Genomic DNA, 17610 nt, shown 5'->3' on the forward strand with positions numbered 1-17610 from the left:
ATGTTTGAACATCTTAGTGGGAATAAATCACATTTAGGTTTTATATTCTTTCCTAACATAATGATATCAAAAATAAAATCTTAAAAATAAATTTAGCCGAGGAGTGAAAGATCTGCACAATGAAAATTACAATATCTTGAGGAAAGAAAATGAAGAAGTGGGAGGATCAGGGGAAGATGGCGGCATGAGTAGTTCAGAGGAAATCTCCTCCCCAAAACATATATATTTATGAAAACGCAATAAATGCAACTACTATTAAAAGAGACACCAGTGGATGCAGTACAACAGCCAGGATACATCTACATCTGTGAGAACTCAAAATCACATGAAGGGGGTAAGATACAAGCCGTGGGCAGGCGGGACCTGAAAAGTCCCCCACCCCAGAACCTGGCAGGAAGAAAGGAGTCAGAACAGGGAGGGAGTGAAAACCCAGGACTGCTAAACAACCAGCTCTAGAAATCCACACCCGGAGCACAGACACAAGGTGCACGGGGTGCTGGATATTAGAGAAAAAGAAAAGCAAAACATGTGGGCAGATCCCTGCAACCGGCGCCCCTAAGACAAAAGAAAAGCGAGTGCTTTCTGCAAGTCTTAAAGAGACAGGGACCCCATAGCTGGATGAAGTCGTCCCAGCAAACTTAGCTAGCAGCTGGGAATCCCGGGGGACCTTTGGCAACCTAAACCCCAGGGAAGCAGCACAGCTCTGAAGCCCCTCAGAAGACTAAGCAGCCTGCCAGTCATTACTCCAACTCGCACAACCCCGACACCCCGGCCCAGTAGTGGGAGAGTGGCAGAACGCGCTGGGAGCAGTGGCGCCGGAAGGGACCGGGAGCGGATCGTGTCTGCCAATGGCACCAGAGGGGAACAGGAGATGCTTGTGCGAGCCTGCAGCGGCGGCGACCGAACAGGCCCGATGCGGCTCACATGCACCGATGGCAGTGGAGCCAGAGCAATACTGGACAGGTCCACGTGGGAGAGCCCAGCGCGCACCTGCAGTGGAGCCAGAGGGAGCAGGCGCACTCCCAGCAGCCGATCAGAATGCCAGCCCAACGCACAGCTGCCCGGCCCAGACCCAAAGGCCGCTGCTGCCACACAGCTGCCCGGCAGGGGCGCCTCTATCACGGAGGAGTGCACCTGGAGTTCCTGCCACTCCACGCAGGGCTCCACGCTCCTCTGACAGAGCCCCCGCCCACAGCAGCTTAGGAGGTTAACCCGGTGGCTGCTCCAGGAGTGTGGGTAACTGACACAGGCAGCAGAGAAGGGCAAGGCATCCAGCAAGCAGGAAAGTACTTTCTTCTCCCAGCTGACACACCCTCAACCTGCCTACAGCCACTGCTCTCACCATGAAAAGGCAAAAAAATTTAGTCAAGTCTAAGATAGTTCAGACAACACCTGAGAGAGGATCTGCAGAGGCAGACCTAACCAGTCACCCTGAAAAAGAATTCAAAATAAAAATCATAAACATGCTGACACAGCTGCAGAGAAATATGCAAGACCTAAGGGATGCTGTCTGGAGAGAGATTACAGAAGTGAAACAAACTCTGGAAGGATTTATAAGCAGAATGGATAAGATGCAAGAGGCCATTGATGGAATAGAAACCAGAGGACAGGAACGCATACAAGCTGATGCAGAGAGAGATAAAAAGACCTCCAGGAATGAAACAATATTAAGAGAACTGTGTGACCAATCCAAAAGGAAAAATATCTGCATTATAAGGGTACCAGAAGAAGAAGAGAGAGAAAAAGGGATAGAAAGTGTCTTTGAAGAAATAATTGCTGAGAACTTCCCCAAACTGGGAGAGGAAATAGTTGCGCAGACTACGGAAGCACATAGAACTCCCAAAAGACAGAACCCAAAGAGGACAACACCAAGACACATAATAATTAAAATGGCAAAGATCAAGGACAAGGACAGAGTATTAAAGGCAGCCAGAGAGAGAAACAAGGTCACTTACAAAAGAAAACCCATCAGGTTATCATCAGACTTCTCAACAGAAAACTTACAGGCCAGAAGAGAATGGCATGATATATTTAATGCAATGAAACAGAACGGCAATGAAGCAAAGATACTGTATCCAGCAAGATTATCATTTAAATATGAAGGAGGCATTAAACAATTTCCAGACAAGCAAAAGTTGAGGGAATTTGCCTCACACAAACCTTAATCTACAGGGAATCTTAGAGGGACTGCTCTAGATGGGAGCACTCCTATAAAGAGCACAGAACAAAACACCCAACATATGAAGAATGGAGGAGGAGGAAAAACAAGGGACAGAAATAATCATCAGACTTTGTTTATAATAGCTCAATAAGCGAGTTAAGTTAGACAGTAAGGTAGTAAAAAAGCTAACCTTGAACCTTTGGTAACCACTTATCTAAAGCCTGCAATGGCAATAAGTACATATCTTTCAATAATCACCCTAAATGTAAATGGACTGAATGCACCAATCAAAAGACACAGAGTAATGAATGGATAAAAGAGCAAGACCCATCCATATGCTGCGTACAAGACACTCACCTCAAACCCAAAGACATGCACAAATTAAAAGTCAAGGGATGGAAAAAGATATTTCATGCAAACAACCGGGAGAAAAAAGCAGGTGTTGCAATACTAGGATCAGACAAAATAGACTTCAAAACAAAGAGAGTAACAAGAGATAAAGAAGGACATTACTTAATGATAAAGGGCTCAGTCCAACAAGAGGATATAACCATTATAAATATATATGCACCCAATACAGGAGCACCAATATATGTGAAACAAATACTAACAGAATTAAAGGAGGAAACGGAATGCAATGCATTCATTTTGGGAGACGTTAACACACCACTCAATCCAAAGGACAGATCCACCAGACAGAAAATAAGTAAGGACACAGAGGCACTGAAAAACACACTAGAACAGATGGACCTAATAGACATCTATAGAACTCTACATCCAAAAGCAACAGGATATACATTCTTCTCAAGTGCACATGGAACATTCTCCAGAATAGACCACATACTAGGCCACAAAATGAGCCTCAGTAAATTCCAAAAGACTGAGATCCTACCAACCAACTTTTCAGACCACAAAGGTATAAAACTAGAAATAAATTGTACAAAGAAAGCAAAAAGGCTCACAAACACACAGAGGCTTAACAACATGCTCCTAAATAATCAATGGATCAACGACCAAATTAAAATGGAGATCAAGCAATACATGGAAACAAATGACAACAGCAACACAAAGCACCAACTTCTGTGGGACACAGTAAAGCCATCTTAAGAGAAAAGTGTATAGCAATTCAGGCATATTTAAAGAGGGAAGAACAGTCCCAAATGAATGGTCTCATGTCACAGTTATCAAAATTGGAAAATGAAGAACAAATGAGGCCTAAGATCAGCAGATGGAGGGACATAATAAAGATCAGAGAAGAAATAAATAAAATTGAGAAGAATAAAACAATAGAAAAAAAATCAATGAAACAAAGAGCTGGTTCTTCGAGAAAATTAACAAAATAGATAAGCCTCTAGTCAGAGTCATTAAGAGAAAAAGAGAGTCAACACACATCAACAGAAATAGAAATGAGAAAGGAAAAATCATGACGGACCCCACAGAAATACAAAGAATTATTAGAGAATACTATGAAAACCTGTATGCTAACAAGCTGGAAAACCTAGGAGAAATGGACAACTTCCTAGTAAAATACAACCTTCCAAGACTGACCAAGGAAGAAACACAACATCTAAACAAACCAATTACCAGCAACGAAATTGAAGCAGTAATCAAAAAACTACCCAAGAACAAAACCCTCGGGCCAGATGGAATTTTATAAGACATACAGAGAAGACATAATACCCATTCTCCTTAAAGTTTTCCAAAACACAGAAGAGGGAATACTCCCAAACTCATTCTATGATGCCAACATCACCATAATACCAAAACCAGGCAGAGACCCCATGAAAAAAGAAACTACAGACCAATATCCCAGATGAACGTACATGCAAAAATACTCAACAAAATTTTAGCGAACTGAACTCAAAAATGCATCAAGAGGATCATACAACATGACCAAGTGGGATTCAACCCAGGGATGCAAGGATGGTACAACCTTCGAAAATCCATCAACATCATCCACCACATCAACAAAAAGAAGGACAAACACCACATGATCATCTCCATAGATGCTCAAAAAGCATTTGACAAATTTCAACATCCATTCATGATAAAAACTCTCAGCAAAATGGGCGTAGAGGGCAAGTACCTCAACATAATAAAGACCATATATGATAAACCCACAGCTAACATCATACTGAACAGCGAGAGGCTGAAAGCTTTTCCTCTGAGATCGGGAACAAGACAGGGATGACCACTCTCCCCACTGTTATTTAACGTATTACTGGAGGTCCTAGCCACAGCAATTAGACAAAACAAAGAAATACAAGAATTCAGATTGGTAAAGAAGGAATTAAACTGTCACTATTTGCAGATGACATGATATTGTACATTAAAAAAAACCCTTAAGACTCCACTCCAAAACTGCTAGAACTGACATTGGAATACAGCAAAGTTGCAGGATACAAAGTTAACACACAGAAATCTGTGGCTTTCCTATACACTAACAATGAACTAATAGAAAGAGAAATCAGGAAAACAATTCCATTCCCAATAGCATCAAAAAGAATAAAATACCTAGGAATAAACCTAACCATGGAAATGAAAGACCTATACGCTGAAAACTATAAGACACTCTTAAGAGAAATTAAAGAGGACACTAGCAAATGGAAACTCATCCCATGCTCCTGGTTAGGAAGAATTAATATCGTCAAAATGGCCATCCTTCCCAAAGCAATATACAGATTCGATGCAATCCCTATCAAATTACCAACAGGTTTCTTCAATGAACTGGAACAAATAGTTCAAAAATTCATATGGAACTGTCAAAGACCCTGAATAGCCAAAGCAATCCTGAGAAAGAAGAATAAAGTGGGGGGGATCTCACTCCCCAACTTCAAGCTCTACACAAAGTCACAGTAATCAAGACAATTTGGAACTGGCACAAGAACAGAGCCACAGACCAATGGAACAGATTAGAGACTCCAGACATTAACCCAAACATATATGGCCAATTAATATACGATAAAGGAGCCCTGGACATACAATGGTGAAATGACAATCTCTTCAACAGATGGTGCTGTCAAACTGGACAGCTACATGTAAGAGAATGAAACTGGATCACTGTCTAACCCTATACACAAATGTAAATTCAAAATGGATCAAAGACCTGAATGTACATCATGAAACCATAAAACTCTTAGAAAAAAACATAGGCAAAATTCTCATGAGTGACTTCTTCATATACATATCTCCCCGGGCAAGGGAAACAAAGACAAAAATGAACAAGTGAGACTATATCAAGCTAAAAAGCTTCTGTGCAGCAAAGGACACCATCAACAGAACAAAAAGATATCCTACAGTATGGGAGAATATATTCATAAATGACAGATCTGATAAATGATTGACATCCAAAATACAGAAAGAGCTCAAACACCTCAACAAACAAAAAGCAAATAATCCAATTAAGAAATGGGCAGAGGAGCTGAATAGACAGTTCTCTAAGGAAGAAATTCAAATGCCCAAGAGACACATGAAAAGATGCTCCACATTGCTAATCATCAGAGAAATGCAAATTAAAACCACAATGAGATATCACCTCACAGCAGTAAGGATCGCCATCATCGAAAAGACAAACAAGAACAAATGCTGGTGAGGTTGCGGATAAAGGGGAACCCTCCTATACTGCTGTTGGGAATGTAAATTAGTTCAACCATTGTGGAAAGCAGTATGGAGGTTCCTCAGAATGCTCAAAATAGAAATACCATTTGACCCAGGAATTCCACTCCTAGGAATTTACCCTTAGAATGCAGCACTCCAGTTTGAAAAAGACAGATGCACTCCTATGTTTATCACTGCACTATTTACAATAGCCAAGATATGGAAGCAACCTAAGTGTCCATCAGTAGATGAATGGATAAAGAATATGTGGTACATATACACAATGGCATATTACTCAACCATAAGCAAAAACAGATCCTACCATTCGCAACAACATGGATGGAGCTAGAGGGTATTATGCTCAGTGAAATAAGCCAAGCGGAGAAAGACAAATACCAAATGATTTCACTCATCTGTGGAGTATAAGAACAAAAGAAAAACTGAAGGAACAAAACATCAGCAGAATCACAGAACCCAAGAATGGACTAACAGTTACCAAAGGGAAAGGGACTGGGGCGGATGGGTGGGAATGGAGGGATAAAGGAGGTTAAAAAGAAAGAGGGCATTATGATTAGCATGTATAGTGCGTGGGGGGCATGTGGAGGGCTGTGCAACACATAGAAGACAAGTAGTGATTTTACAGCATCTTACTATGCAGATGGACAGTGACTGTGAAGGGGTATGTGGGGGTACTTGGTGAAGGGGGGAGCCTAGTAAACATAATGTTCTTCATGTAATTGTAGGTTAATGATACCAAAGTTAAAAAATAAAAAGTAAATAAATAAATAGTTGAAGAAGTCACAAACAATTAGAAAGATATCCCATGTTCATGTATTAGAAAAATTGATATTACTAAAATGTCTATACTACCCAAAGCCATCTATAAATTTAATGCAATTCCTATCAAAACTCCAATGGTATTTTTCACAAAAATAGAAAGAAATCCTAAAATTTGTCACAAAATAACCCAAATAGCCAATGCAATCTTGAGAAAGGACATTGCTAGAGAAGTCATATTTCCTGCTTCGAAACTGTACTACAAAGCTTTAGTAATTAAAACAGCATGGTACTGGCATAAAAAATAGACAGACTACTGAAACAGAACACGTAGCCTAGAAATAAACTCATGCCTTTAAGATCAATCAATATATGACAAAGGAGGAAAGAATATGTGATGGGGAAAGGGTAGTCTCTTCAACAAATGGTGCTGGAAAAGCTGTATAGTTACATGCAGAAAAATGAAATTGGATCCTTATCTTACACCTTTCACAAAAATTTAACCTGAAATGGATGAAATACCCGAGTATAAGACTGACAATGCAAAGCTCCTAAAAGAAAACAGGGAAGAAGCTCCTCAACACTGACTTGGGCAATGATTTTTCTGTTTTTATACTACACCAAGAGCACAAGTAACAGAAACAAAATTCAACAAGTGGGACTGCATCAAATGAAGAGCTTCTGCACAGCAAAAGAAACAATCAACACAATAAAAAAATATGAAATAGGGGAATTTATTTCCAAACCATATGTCAAATAAGGGATTAAAATACAAAATATACGAAGAACTCAGAGAACTCAGTAACAACAGCAAAATTCTGATAAAAATTGGCAGAGGAGCTAAATAGACATTTTTCCAAAGTAGACATCTAAACTCAACATCAAAATCATCAGGGAAATGCAAATGAAAACCACAATGAGGTATTATCTCACACTTGTTAAAATGGCTATCATTAAAAAGACAAGGGATAACAAGTGTTGGCCAGGAAGTGGAGATAAGGGAACCTTTGTACACTGTTTGTGGGAATGCAAATTTGTTCAGACATTAAGGAAAACAGTATGGTGGTTTCTCAAAAACCTAAAAATAGAACAACCATATGATTTAGGATTTCCTCTTCTGAATATATATTCAAAGGACATGAAAACAGGATAGTGAAGAGATATATGCACTCTCATGTTCACAGCATTATTCATAATAACCAAGATATGGAAACAACCCAAATACATGATGAATAATACATGAATGAATAAAGAAGTTGTGTTATATATGCAATGGAATATTATTCAGCTATGAGAAAAAAAGGAAATAGTTCTATCTTTAATTACATGGATGGCCCTTGAAGGCATTGCTCTATTTAAGATAAGTTAGAGAAAGATAAATACTGTATAATATCAATTATATGTGGAATCAAAAAAAGCCAAACTTGTAAAAATAGAGAGTATAGTGATGGTTCCAGAGGTTAGGTGACAGGGGAATTGGGGATGTCTTGTTCAAGGGTGCAAACTTAGAACTCTGTAAGATAAATAAGTCTTAGAGATACAATGTACACATAGTGGTTATAGTCAACAATGCTGTATTATAAATTTCAAAGTTGCTAAAAGACTAGATCTTAATCGTTCTCATCTTAAAAAAGAAATGATAATTATGTGACATGATAGAGGCATTAGCTAATGCTTTCATGGTAACCATGTTGTAATATACTTCATAAGCTTGGATTACTGCAAAGAATTCATGATACTCTGTCTTATTATTGGATGCCCCTAATCCAAACAATTCTCTATTTTATGAATACAGAAATGTTTCTGAATCAGATATTGCTGACTCTCCTCTTTAAAACCCCACAACTTTAACTTCTTGACCCCATTTTAAAAACTTGGTTTCTCCCTACACCTCTTTGTGCAGTGCACACTATTCAATTGTCTATCAAATGCCTTTCTTCTATTGGGCAAGGTGGAAAAGCCAGCAGCTGACTTGTATGACTTCTTGGCACCCTTCCAGGAGTACTCCTTCTATGCCAATTTTTAGATCCCTGCAAAAGGATTGTATGGAATACAATAGCACAGGCTGCATACAACAGCAAATTCTGAGCAAAATTATTTCCTCTATACATTACAGAAAATCATAACTAGAGAATGGAAATATTTTAGTAGCTTTCATGCATTAGGGCTTCTATAAGTCATGAATCATTAACTCCTGGCAACTATGGAAGAGGTGAAGTTGGCCTGTAAATAAGACCCATCCTAGGGGTCTTATTTAGATTAGTATTAGGGTTAAGGTTAAGGTTGGGTCTTATTTAGGTTATGGTTAGGGTTAGGGTTAAGAGCCATCCAGGATCTGAGTGTGCTGGGGAAAGGAGTGGGATTACACTCACCTGAGATATCCTCATTTGCCTTGTTACTTTCAATCCTTTACACAGTCTTTTCTCCTTCAGTTTGCTCCCACACATCAGTCTGGTACTGTGATTGGAGCTTGGACTATAATATCAAACAAAACCAGGTTTGAGCCCAGGCTACACAACTTAACTCTGATACTGAGCAAGTTGTATGCTCCTGCTGTCTAGCATGCCTCATCTGAAGAATTTTGGGCATAATCGTAAATACCTTGTAAAATTGCTGTGGTGGGTAAGTGGGACAATGTGTGCAAAATGCTTGGCACTGAGGAGCTGCTCAAGAAATGGTCACCATTATTATAGCTACTGTACTCCCATTCCTCTTCTGTGTCCATGCTGCCTACAGATGTAAGGAATCTACGAGTCATACTTCCACATCTACAAGCTTAAAGTGAGAGTGGCTGCTCCTCAGGAAAGCTGTAAACATTAAATGAGATAATGCATGCCACGTCTTGACCAAACAGGTACTGAGTAGATGATTTAACTCAGTGCAACCAATGTCAGAACCTCCATACAGAACCAAAAGCAAGCAGAGAGGTGAGCAAGAAAACTCTGGTGAACGGGTGGGCACCTACATGTTTATGTGTGCACAGGCATGCACACACAATCAGGGGCTGAGTCCACAAGGTCACTCCCTGCCTGGTCAGGAAAAGCTCATGACCTAGGCAAGCCTGGGTCTGGATGCCAAGCACACTTGCCTCCAGCTGAGAGATACTGAGGAGGGAAGATAAGTTGCCTCATTTCTACATTCATTCATTCATTTGATCCATCAGGTCTCAGTTTTACCCCTTTGGGCTAGCAAGGAGCCTGACACAACATATAAAGAGTACAGTCTGGGGTGAACAGTGAGTGGGGGAGCACCTCAGGAGGAACTTCTTATGTCCACATGCAAGGTGCAGTTGGATGAGGTGGGGTAAAGCCAGGAAGGAGCCTGCTGCATAAATCTAGGCATGAAGCCCTGTATATCAGGGTGATGTTAATCCAAATAGAAACATTAATGATTCAGAGGGGAAAAGTACAATGTCTCTGGTATTGGGATAAAAAAACCTGGCTTCATTACCTGTCAGAGATTTGATATCATGACACTGTGCCTGTCAGTCTCAGATACCTCATGTCTACATTGGGCATCGTAATGAGAATGACCACCTAGAGATAATACACATTAAGAATGATAGAAGGATGTTACTTATTATTGATATTATGAATAATAATAGGCTGGATATAAGATATCTGTTGAGGAAAGAAATGCAATAATTGGTTAAGTGATGTTTCAGTTAACAGCTAGAAGAACTTTAATGTGACTGTGTCCTTATTTTGTTTTCAGGAGGTAGATATTCAAACTCCCACTCAGAGTCATTTCCACCGTTAAGCAGAAAGTACAAAGAACTAGAATCCCCAAAGGAAAAAAGCTTGGGCATGTCTAGGTATAGCTAAGGAGGGACTCTAAAGCTTACCAGTGGTATGCACCTAGGGTCCACAAAAGCACACGGGCTGATTTCATGGATGTAATATTTGGCACCTTTTGTTCATGTTACCCCTGATGTCATTTGAGGCAGGTTGGCACCCTGAAGACCCCAGCTAATGTTTGACTGTACACAAAGTGGGGACTCTCTAAGAAGAAAATTTGATTTCAAAACAGGCAATGGAAAGGTCATGAGTTAGTGTTATGCAACAGAGGCAGGGTAGACTGACCCCTCCGTTTCCCTCCCTATCCCACCCCTAGCACTTAACCACCAGGTTGTGGCTATGGCAATGTCTTCCTATGCGAGAGCAATGCCTGTGAAAACATGGGCATATAGCCAGGACAGTGCCTGGGAATAGGTGGGTTTGTGGACAATCCCAGGGAAGAACAGTGTGCATCAACACCCACAAGAAGTGCTGCCAAGGTACCCAGTTCAATCTCATATCCCACCCCAGTCCCTCCCAGTACTTTCATTGAAAATATGGCAATTCACCTCAACAGTAATTATGGCTCTTATTTATTAGGCACTCCACATGAATGAGGCACATATGACTTGTATATTAGTTTCCTTTTGTTGATGTGACAAATTACGACAAATGTAGTGGCTTAAAGCAACCAAATTTATTATCTTACAGTTCTGGAGGCCAGAGGTCTAAAATGTATTCATGTCTGCATTCCTCCTGGACGCTTTAGGCTCCACTCCCTTATCTTTTTCAGTTTCTAGAAGGCCCCTTACATTCCTTGGCTCATACCCCCTTCCTCCATTCACAAAACCATCAGTGTAGCATCTTCTCTCTTCTTTGAGCTCTGCTTCCACCGTTAGATCTTTCACTGACTTTAACAGTACTGCCTCCCTTCTATAAGGACTCTTGTGTTTACCTGGGGTTCACCCAGATAATCCAGTACCATCTCCCCATCTGAAGATCCTTAAATTGCCTTTTGCCACGTGAGGTAGCATATTCATAGGTTCTGGGGAGAGAGATATGGACATCTTTGGAGTCTGGGGGGAATGTTTCAGCCTACCCCATCTTTCATGAGTTATTTCCTTTTAATCTTCACAACACCACTATGATAGTCCCACTCACAGATGGAGAAACTGAGGCTTAGAAATATTAAGTAACATGCTGGACTTGACTCAGCTTGGAAGGTGCAGAGACAAGTATGGAGAACCTGTCAAGATGAGCAAGGCTCACTGCCTTGCTCTTTCCCACATCTGTCCCTCTTCTCATCTCTTTCCCTTCTGCTCCTATCCCAAAGGAGCAAGAACCCTCCCTTCCATGTTAAGCTTCCTTGCACCACCAAATGTGCACTCAGTTGGAGCAACTGTGAAGTATATGATGGCAATCTGAAGATGTGAGTTCAAATACTAACATTCTACCAGCAGTGCTATGATCTTGGCCAGGAGAGTTAGCCTCTCTCTAATTTCAGTGGTAGTGGAAGGTTTTTGAAAGATTCCAGTGTGGAGGTAGTTTAGGTACAAAGCCTACCACAACAGTGTTAGTTTCCCTCCTCACTACGTAACTCCTAGGGCCTTCACAAGTCAGTTGCCCATTCTTTGTCATGTGCTACATACAAACAGACCTATGATTTGCAATGTCCCAAGGCATGGTTTTATGATTTCCTCCTATTAATACCATGTCTGTGCTATTTTGGCTACTAAATACACCGTGTTTATTGACTAGCAACCTCTGTGGCCTGTCTTATGTAAATGTGATTTCTGTTGAGCTTTTGGGAACACTCACAGTAGTTCACAACCTAAACCCTGTTCCTGATTACTTCTTTGAGGAAACTGGTTGGAAGCTGCAGCCTACATTGTACACTGCTTAAGGATAGGCTCTGATATAACCAGGGTGCTATGCATGGCGGCCTTGTCCTTTCTGTGGAATGGAACAAAGGGTCACTCAGATGAGGGCAGTGACAGAGAAATGGCACCCCCTGCTGGGAAGAAGGCAGTGCAGCAACAAGCACACACTGCCCCAGATTAGTTTATGGATAGGCTTCCCCAACAGGAAGCCTTGATAGGCTCTGGATATAAATAAAATTTCAGTTAGAAAGTGACTGTTGGAAAAAGAAATAGTTTGCTGGATTATACTCCCATAAAATCCCAACAGAATGGAGAATCTGTTTCAAAGAATACACGTGATTTTGCAATCCTCTAGACACACAGATTCACAAAGAGCTAACACAAAACAAACAGATGAAAAAACAACTGAAACTCAGAGGAACTGCTCTAATCCAGGGTTGCTGGTATGTGCAGTTGGATTTCCAGAGAGCACACTGTCCCACCCCAGATTTATTCACCAGCAGTAGCCATATCTTATTTCACAAACTCTGACAAGGGCTGGGAGACACCAAGGAGCAAGACAGGATCCCTTCCCTCAGTGGGATTACATTCTGAAGTCCTGTCAAGCAGGCATTTAATCTCTTCCGGCCAAACGGGTATATTCACTTGCTTTTAAAAAGTTCAGGAAGAAAAACGTGCAAAATCTTTTCCACCATGCATTCCTTCAACATGCATTTATTAAATGCCACTCTTCCACACTGCTTGAAACACCTGAGAAGCAAAGGCTGTGTTCCCTGTGTATTAATAGTTTTTGTTTATTATCTCATATAATTCTCACAACCCTCTGAGGCCGGTACTTCAATTAACAGTACTTTATAGATGAGGAAATGGAAGTTCAGAGAGGTGAAGTGACTTGTGCAAAACAGTGTCTTTAAAAGGACATAAAAAGGTACAGAGTACTTGCTATGGAGACTCCTCCCTCAGGGGAGCACCCTTTGGCACACCAAGACAACCTTCAAGGAGAAAGAGGCTTGTGACAAGTCACAGGGAATTTAGGTAGCTGGAAAGGCAAATCAGGCTGAGGAAACAGTAAGCAAACACCCAGAGTGAAAAAAGTTCCTAATATGCTCTGAATTACATTCAGACTACAGAATAAAAGAAAGAGGCAAAATAATCAAGTATCCAGGTAGACTTGAGGCTAGAAACTTTGGAGCCAACCTGCACTCCACCACCCTCTCTTCCCATACCCCACTTCCACCCAGTCAGTCTCTAAAGCTTGTCAATGATCACCCTTAAAATGCCTTTCTGCCTCTTTATTCCCATAGCAACGACCTTAAGGCTCACTTTCACTCCCTCTTGCTTCTTATTCTAATTGCTTCCTAAGTGATCTGCCAGACAATAGTCTGCTCCTCTGTGACGCTGTACAAATGTAAGTCTGATCCAGTCAGTGCTCTGTTTAATAATCCTGTGAGTATATAACACTTTGAAGGCTCTTCACTTCTTGCACACCATTTGCTTTTGCAGTCCCATCTCCTCTCATTACCAAGCACTTCAGCCATACACATCTTATCTGGGTCCTACATGGGTCCACAAATTAATCTGTATAAACAGTAACTCCTTCTGAAAACACGGTGAGTGAATGAATGTGGTGTGTAAGCCAAGACGGGAAAGGAGAGCTGGGACTATGTGTTTCTTTCCAAGAATACAGTACCCCTAACCTGTCACACACACAGCCAGCCCGTCCTCTGTGTGATTTAACCAGATAGTGCTCCTCCACAAGATCCTTGAGCCATTCTTGTACTCGTCTGAAAAATACAGGAAATCTATGTTACCCATTTCTCCTGTGCATATCCCTGCCTTTGCCAATCCCTAAATTGTCGTTCCTCCCCTAGTCCCAGCCTTGCTGTGGTCTTCCCTTTCTCCGTCTGACAGCGGAAGTCTGGGTGTGGGAGCCGCCTACTTCCTCTTTAGGGTTCGGCGAGTGCGTGGCAGAAGAGGTGGAGCCAATTTTGCCGAGCCTTCTTGCCCCTTTGCTGTTGTGACGAGTGCTGCTCAAGCAACTCGGGTTGTGTGGGAGTGAGCTCTTTTGCTGAGAACGTCTGGCTACTTGCTACAAAGACTCTATTGACATTGGTGGCTTCAGTGGCGGCCCCTTCTTAAGGTAGAGATAGTTGCTTTCTGCAGAGGTTACAGGCATCCTTTCCTAGGATTGCCTTAGGCTCGGCACCCCTAGCAGGAGACATGCCTCGGGGACGGAAGAGTCGGCGCCGCCGTAACGCTAGGGCCGCAGAGGAGAACCGCAATAATCGTAAGATACAGGCCTCGGAAGCATCCGAGACCCCAATGGCAACCTCTGTGGTCCCGAGCACCCCCGAGGATGACCTGAGCGGCTCGGAGGAAAACCCGAGCACTCCGGAGAAGGCTTCCACCACACCAGAGGAAGCTTCAAGCACTGTTCTAGCGCAAAAGCCTTCTGTAGCCCGGAGCAATTTTCAAGGCACCAAGAAAAGTCTGCTGATGTCCATTTTAGCCCTTATCTTCATCATGGGCAACAGCGCGAAGGAGGCACTGGTCTGGAAAGTGCTGGGGAAGTTGGGGATGCAGCCTGGTCAGCAGCACAGCATCTTTGGAGATCCAAAGAAGGTCGTCACAGAAGAGTTCGTGCGCAGAGGGTACCTGATTTATAAGCCGGTGCCTCGGAGCAGTCCCGTGGAGTACGAGTTTTTCTGGGGACCTCGAGCGCATGTGGAATCTAGCAAGCTGAAAGTCTTGCATTTTGTGGCAAGGGTGCGTAACCGATGCTCTAAGGACTGGCCGTGTAATTACGATTGGGATTCAGATGATGATGCAGAAGTTGAGGCTATCCTCAACTCAGGTGCTAGGGGTTACTCCTCCCCTTAGAGAAAACAGGGGGCAGACCCTACAGGGGGGTTGGAAAGAGAATCAAAGGTACCCCAAAGTGTAGATTACCTGGGTCCTGAGTTGAATATAATGGTGAAGAGTGGGGTAGATACTGTGTTTAGTATTTGTGATCAGTGCTAATTGCTTAATTGCAAAATAGAGTTTCCTTTGGATATTGTAAAATTTTATTCATCTTAATACAGTAGTTAAGATCACAATATGTTAAAAGATATGATTGAAAAATGTTTTCTGTCATTAAGATTAAATATAAGATTTGCTAACGTTATAAAATGAGAACCTTCCATCATTCTGTGATCTAGAACATATTTTAAATCATTGAAATAGGCTGTTCTTTGAAAGTTTGAAATAACCAATGATGTTAGAGAAGAATGGGGGACTTCTTTTCTGTGTGAGTGTTCTGGAAACCGTTGTGTCTGCTGTTGTGTACACTGACAACTACATTGGTTTTGCTTATTTACTGCAGAATATAGAAAACAATAAAAACATCATGACGAAGACACCTTGTTCATTTATTGACCACCGGTTATGTGTGAGGCACCAATCTAGTTTCTGGGTACACTCCATAGCACACAGCCCTCAGTTCTACGGAATTCTAGATTAGGTGGTGGGAGTGACAAATACATAAACTGGCAGTGTGGTGAATGCTGTAGTGGGGAGTGAGCATGGGGTGCCCATGAAAATTCAGAAAAGCTTACGTGACCTGTCTTGGGAGTGGGACAGGAAGGAGGCCACCAAAAGGTGCTATGAAAATCCAAGAGATGCTTAAATAAGCTTGGGGGAATTTGAAAGGGGCATCAGAGCATACTCTGACAATACTATGTTTTAGGTACTTTTTGGGTACTTAACCCAGCTGCGGGGAGGAGGCATTGGCAAAGGGAAAGGAACGTGAAGGGATGCTGTAGAAATAGAAAATACACTTAAATCAGCTTGAGAGAAGGGCAGAGGAGAGAGGGGTGGTTGCAGGGAAGAGGATGCTGTGGGATACTACAGAAATGAAAAGGATAGGACTGTCAGAAAATTCTCACTGCGATGACATCCTGAGGTCTGATAAATTATTGCCAGAGATGGGGAAGGAAGCAAATGTGAGGGCACTAAAGGCAACATGGACATTAAAGAAAAAACAAATTCTTCACTGAACTATTAAGGTTATGTCGAGGGGAAAGTGGAGTAAAAGGAATGAGGTAGGGAAGAGGGGAGCAGGGACTAGAGTCTCAAAGGTGGGAGCTACAGCTGATTTTAATGAGAACAAAAGTGATTAATAATAATGATAATCCTGGAACAATGGGAACAAAAGGAAAACAAAAATACTCCAAAACACCGGACCCTCTTGGATGAACCAGGGAGAAGTCTCAACCTGTGGCATCTCTGAAGGGTAACCTGGCACTTCTCTCAAGAAATACAGTTTGTTAGGGTGCACAAATTGTTTTATTAAAAATGTGTGTGTGTGTCTGTGTTTCCAGGGTGTGGGGCAGAATTAGCACTTTGACTCTCTCCTTCAGCCAGTGTAGTAAGACCAGAGGGCTTACCTGGCATGGTGGCCCATGGTGTCCTAAGGCATGTGGTATCAGGTTTCTTCCTACCTCTAGGAGCTTTCTTATTTTCTTACCTCATTGTACCAAGGAGCTCAATGTTCTTTCCATCCATTCTATCACTAGGGGCTCCTGAATCCTCTACCTCACCCTGCTGCAGATCTGGAGATGTGGGAGTCATCCCTCATACTCTCATCAGTTTCATGCAAAGGACACAAATAAGAAGCTCTGGTCACCCCCAAAGCCTACCACATTTACCCCCAGAGTTGGACACAGTATGAACTAAGCCACCTAATAGGGAGCTTCAAGGAAGGGTGCCTCACTTAGCCTTGTGGGGCTCGGAGGGAACAACTATCACACACAAGAGTGGCCAGAATACCTTCTTCTTTCTTTGCCCCCAGTCAGTCTCACCGTGCTCCCAGCTGTGTGCAAGGGAAAATCACTGGGGCTAGGGTAGGCTAGCAAATGACTTTCCGGCAAAGGCCCAGGGACCCATAGACATCAGCCTGCAGGCAAAGGAGGCTCCAAACAAAAGTAGATACTATGACCCTTCAGCAGCTCCAACTTCACTCAGCAAACAAGAAAATGGTGATAGTCTTCTATGAATGATTCAGGCAGTGTGAGGGAAACTGGGGCTGCAGAAAAACCAAAGGCATGTTTCTGGCCCTGGAGGGGCCAGCTTTGTCAGTACTACCTCCAGAGATAGAGAAGGTGTGAACCTGAGGTTCAGATTACTAAGTGGCTTTCCTGTCTAAAGCTACAAGGGTGGCAAGCAACAGATCCTCAACAAGACTCCATGCCTGCTCCCTGCTTCCTATAGGCCACCCTGCTGTCCTTCTCTGCCTGGCGATGCACTCAGAAGGTCTCTGTCTTCAAAAGAAATGTGTGAAGTCAGCGAGACAGCTCTCAGTAACCCCAACTGCAGCACCAAACCCTTTTGAGGACAAGGCTGACTTTAAATTCTCCCCCTTTTACTGATAAGGGCTCAA

At 42.2% G+C, this 17610-nt stretch overlaps 1 protein-coding gene across 1 annotated transcript; it reads left to right on the forward strand.

Annotated features, from left to right (window-relative positions):
- Positions 1–14171: 14171 nt before the first annotated feature.
- Positions 14172–15589, forward strand: MAGEH1 (MAGE family member H1). The gene has a single exon (XM_036930862.2). It carries the CDS (start codon positions 14412–14414, stop codon positions 15069–15071), a length of 660 nt encoding a protein of 219 aa, XP_036786757.2. The 5' UTR covers positions 14172–14411; the 3' UTR covers positions 15072–15589.
- The last annotated feature ends 2021 nt before the right edge of the window (positions 15590–17610 follow it).

This window comes from Manis pentadactyla, chromosome X, assembly GCF_030020395.1.
Source record: "Manis pentadactyla isolate mManPen7 chromosome X, mManPen7.hap1, whole genome shotgun sequence".
Lineage (NCBI taxonomy): Eukaryota > Metazoa > Chordata > Mammalia > Pholidota > Manidae > Manis > Manis pentadactyla.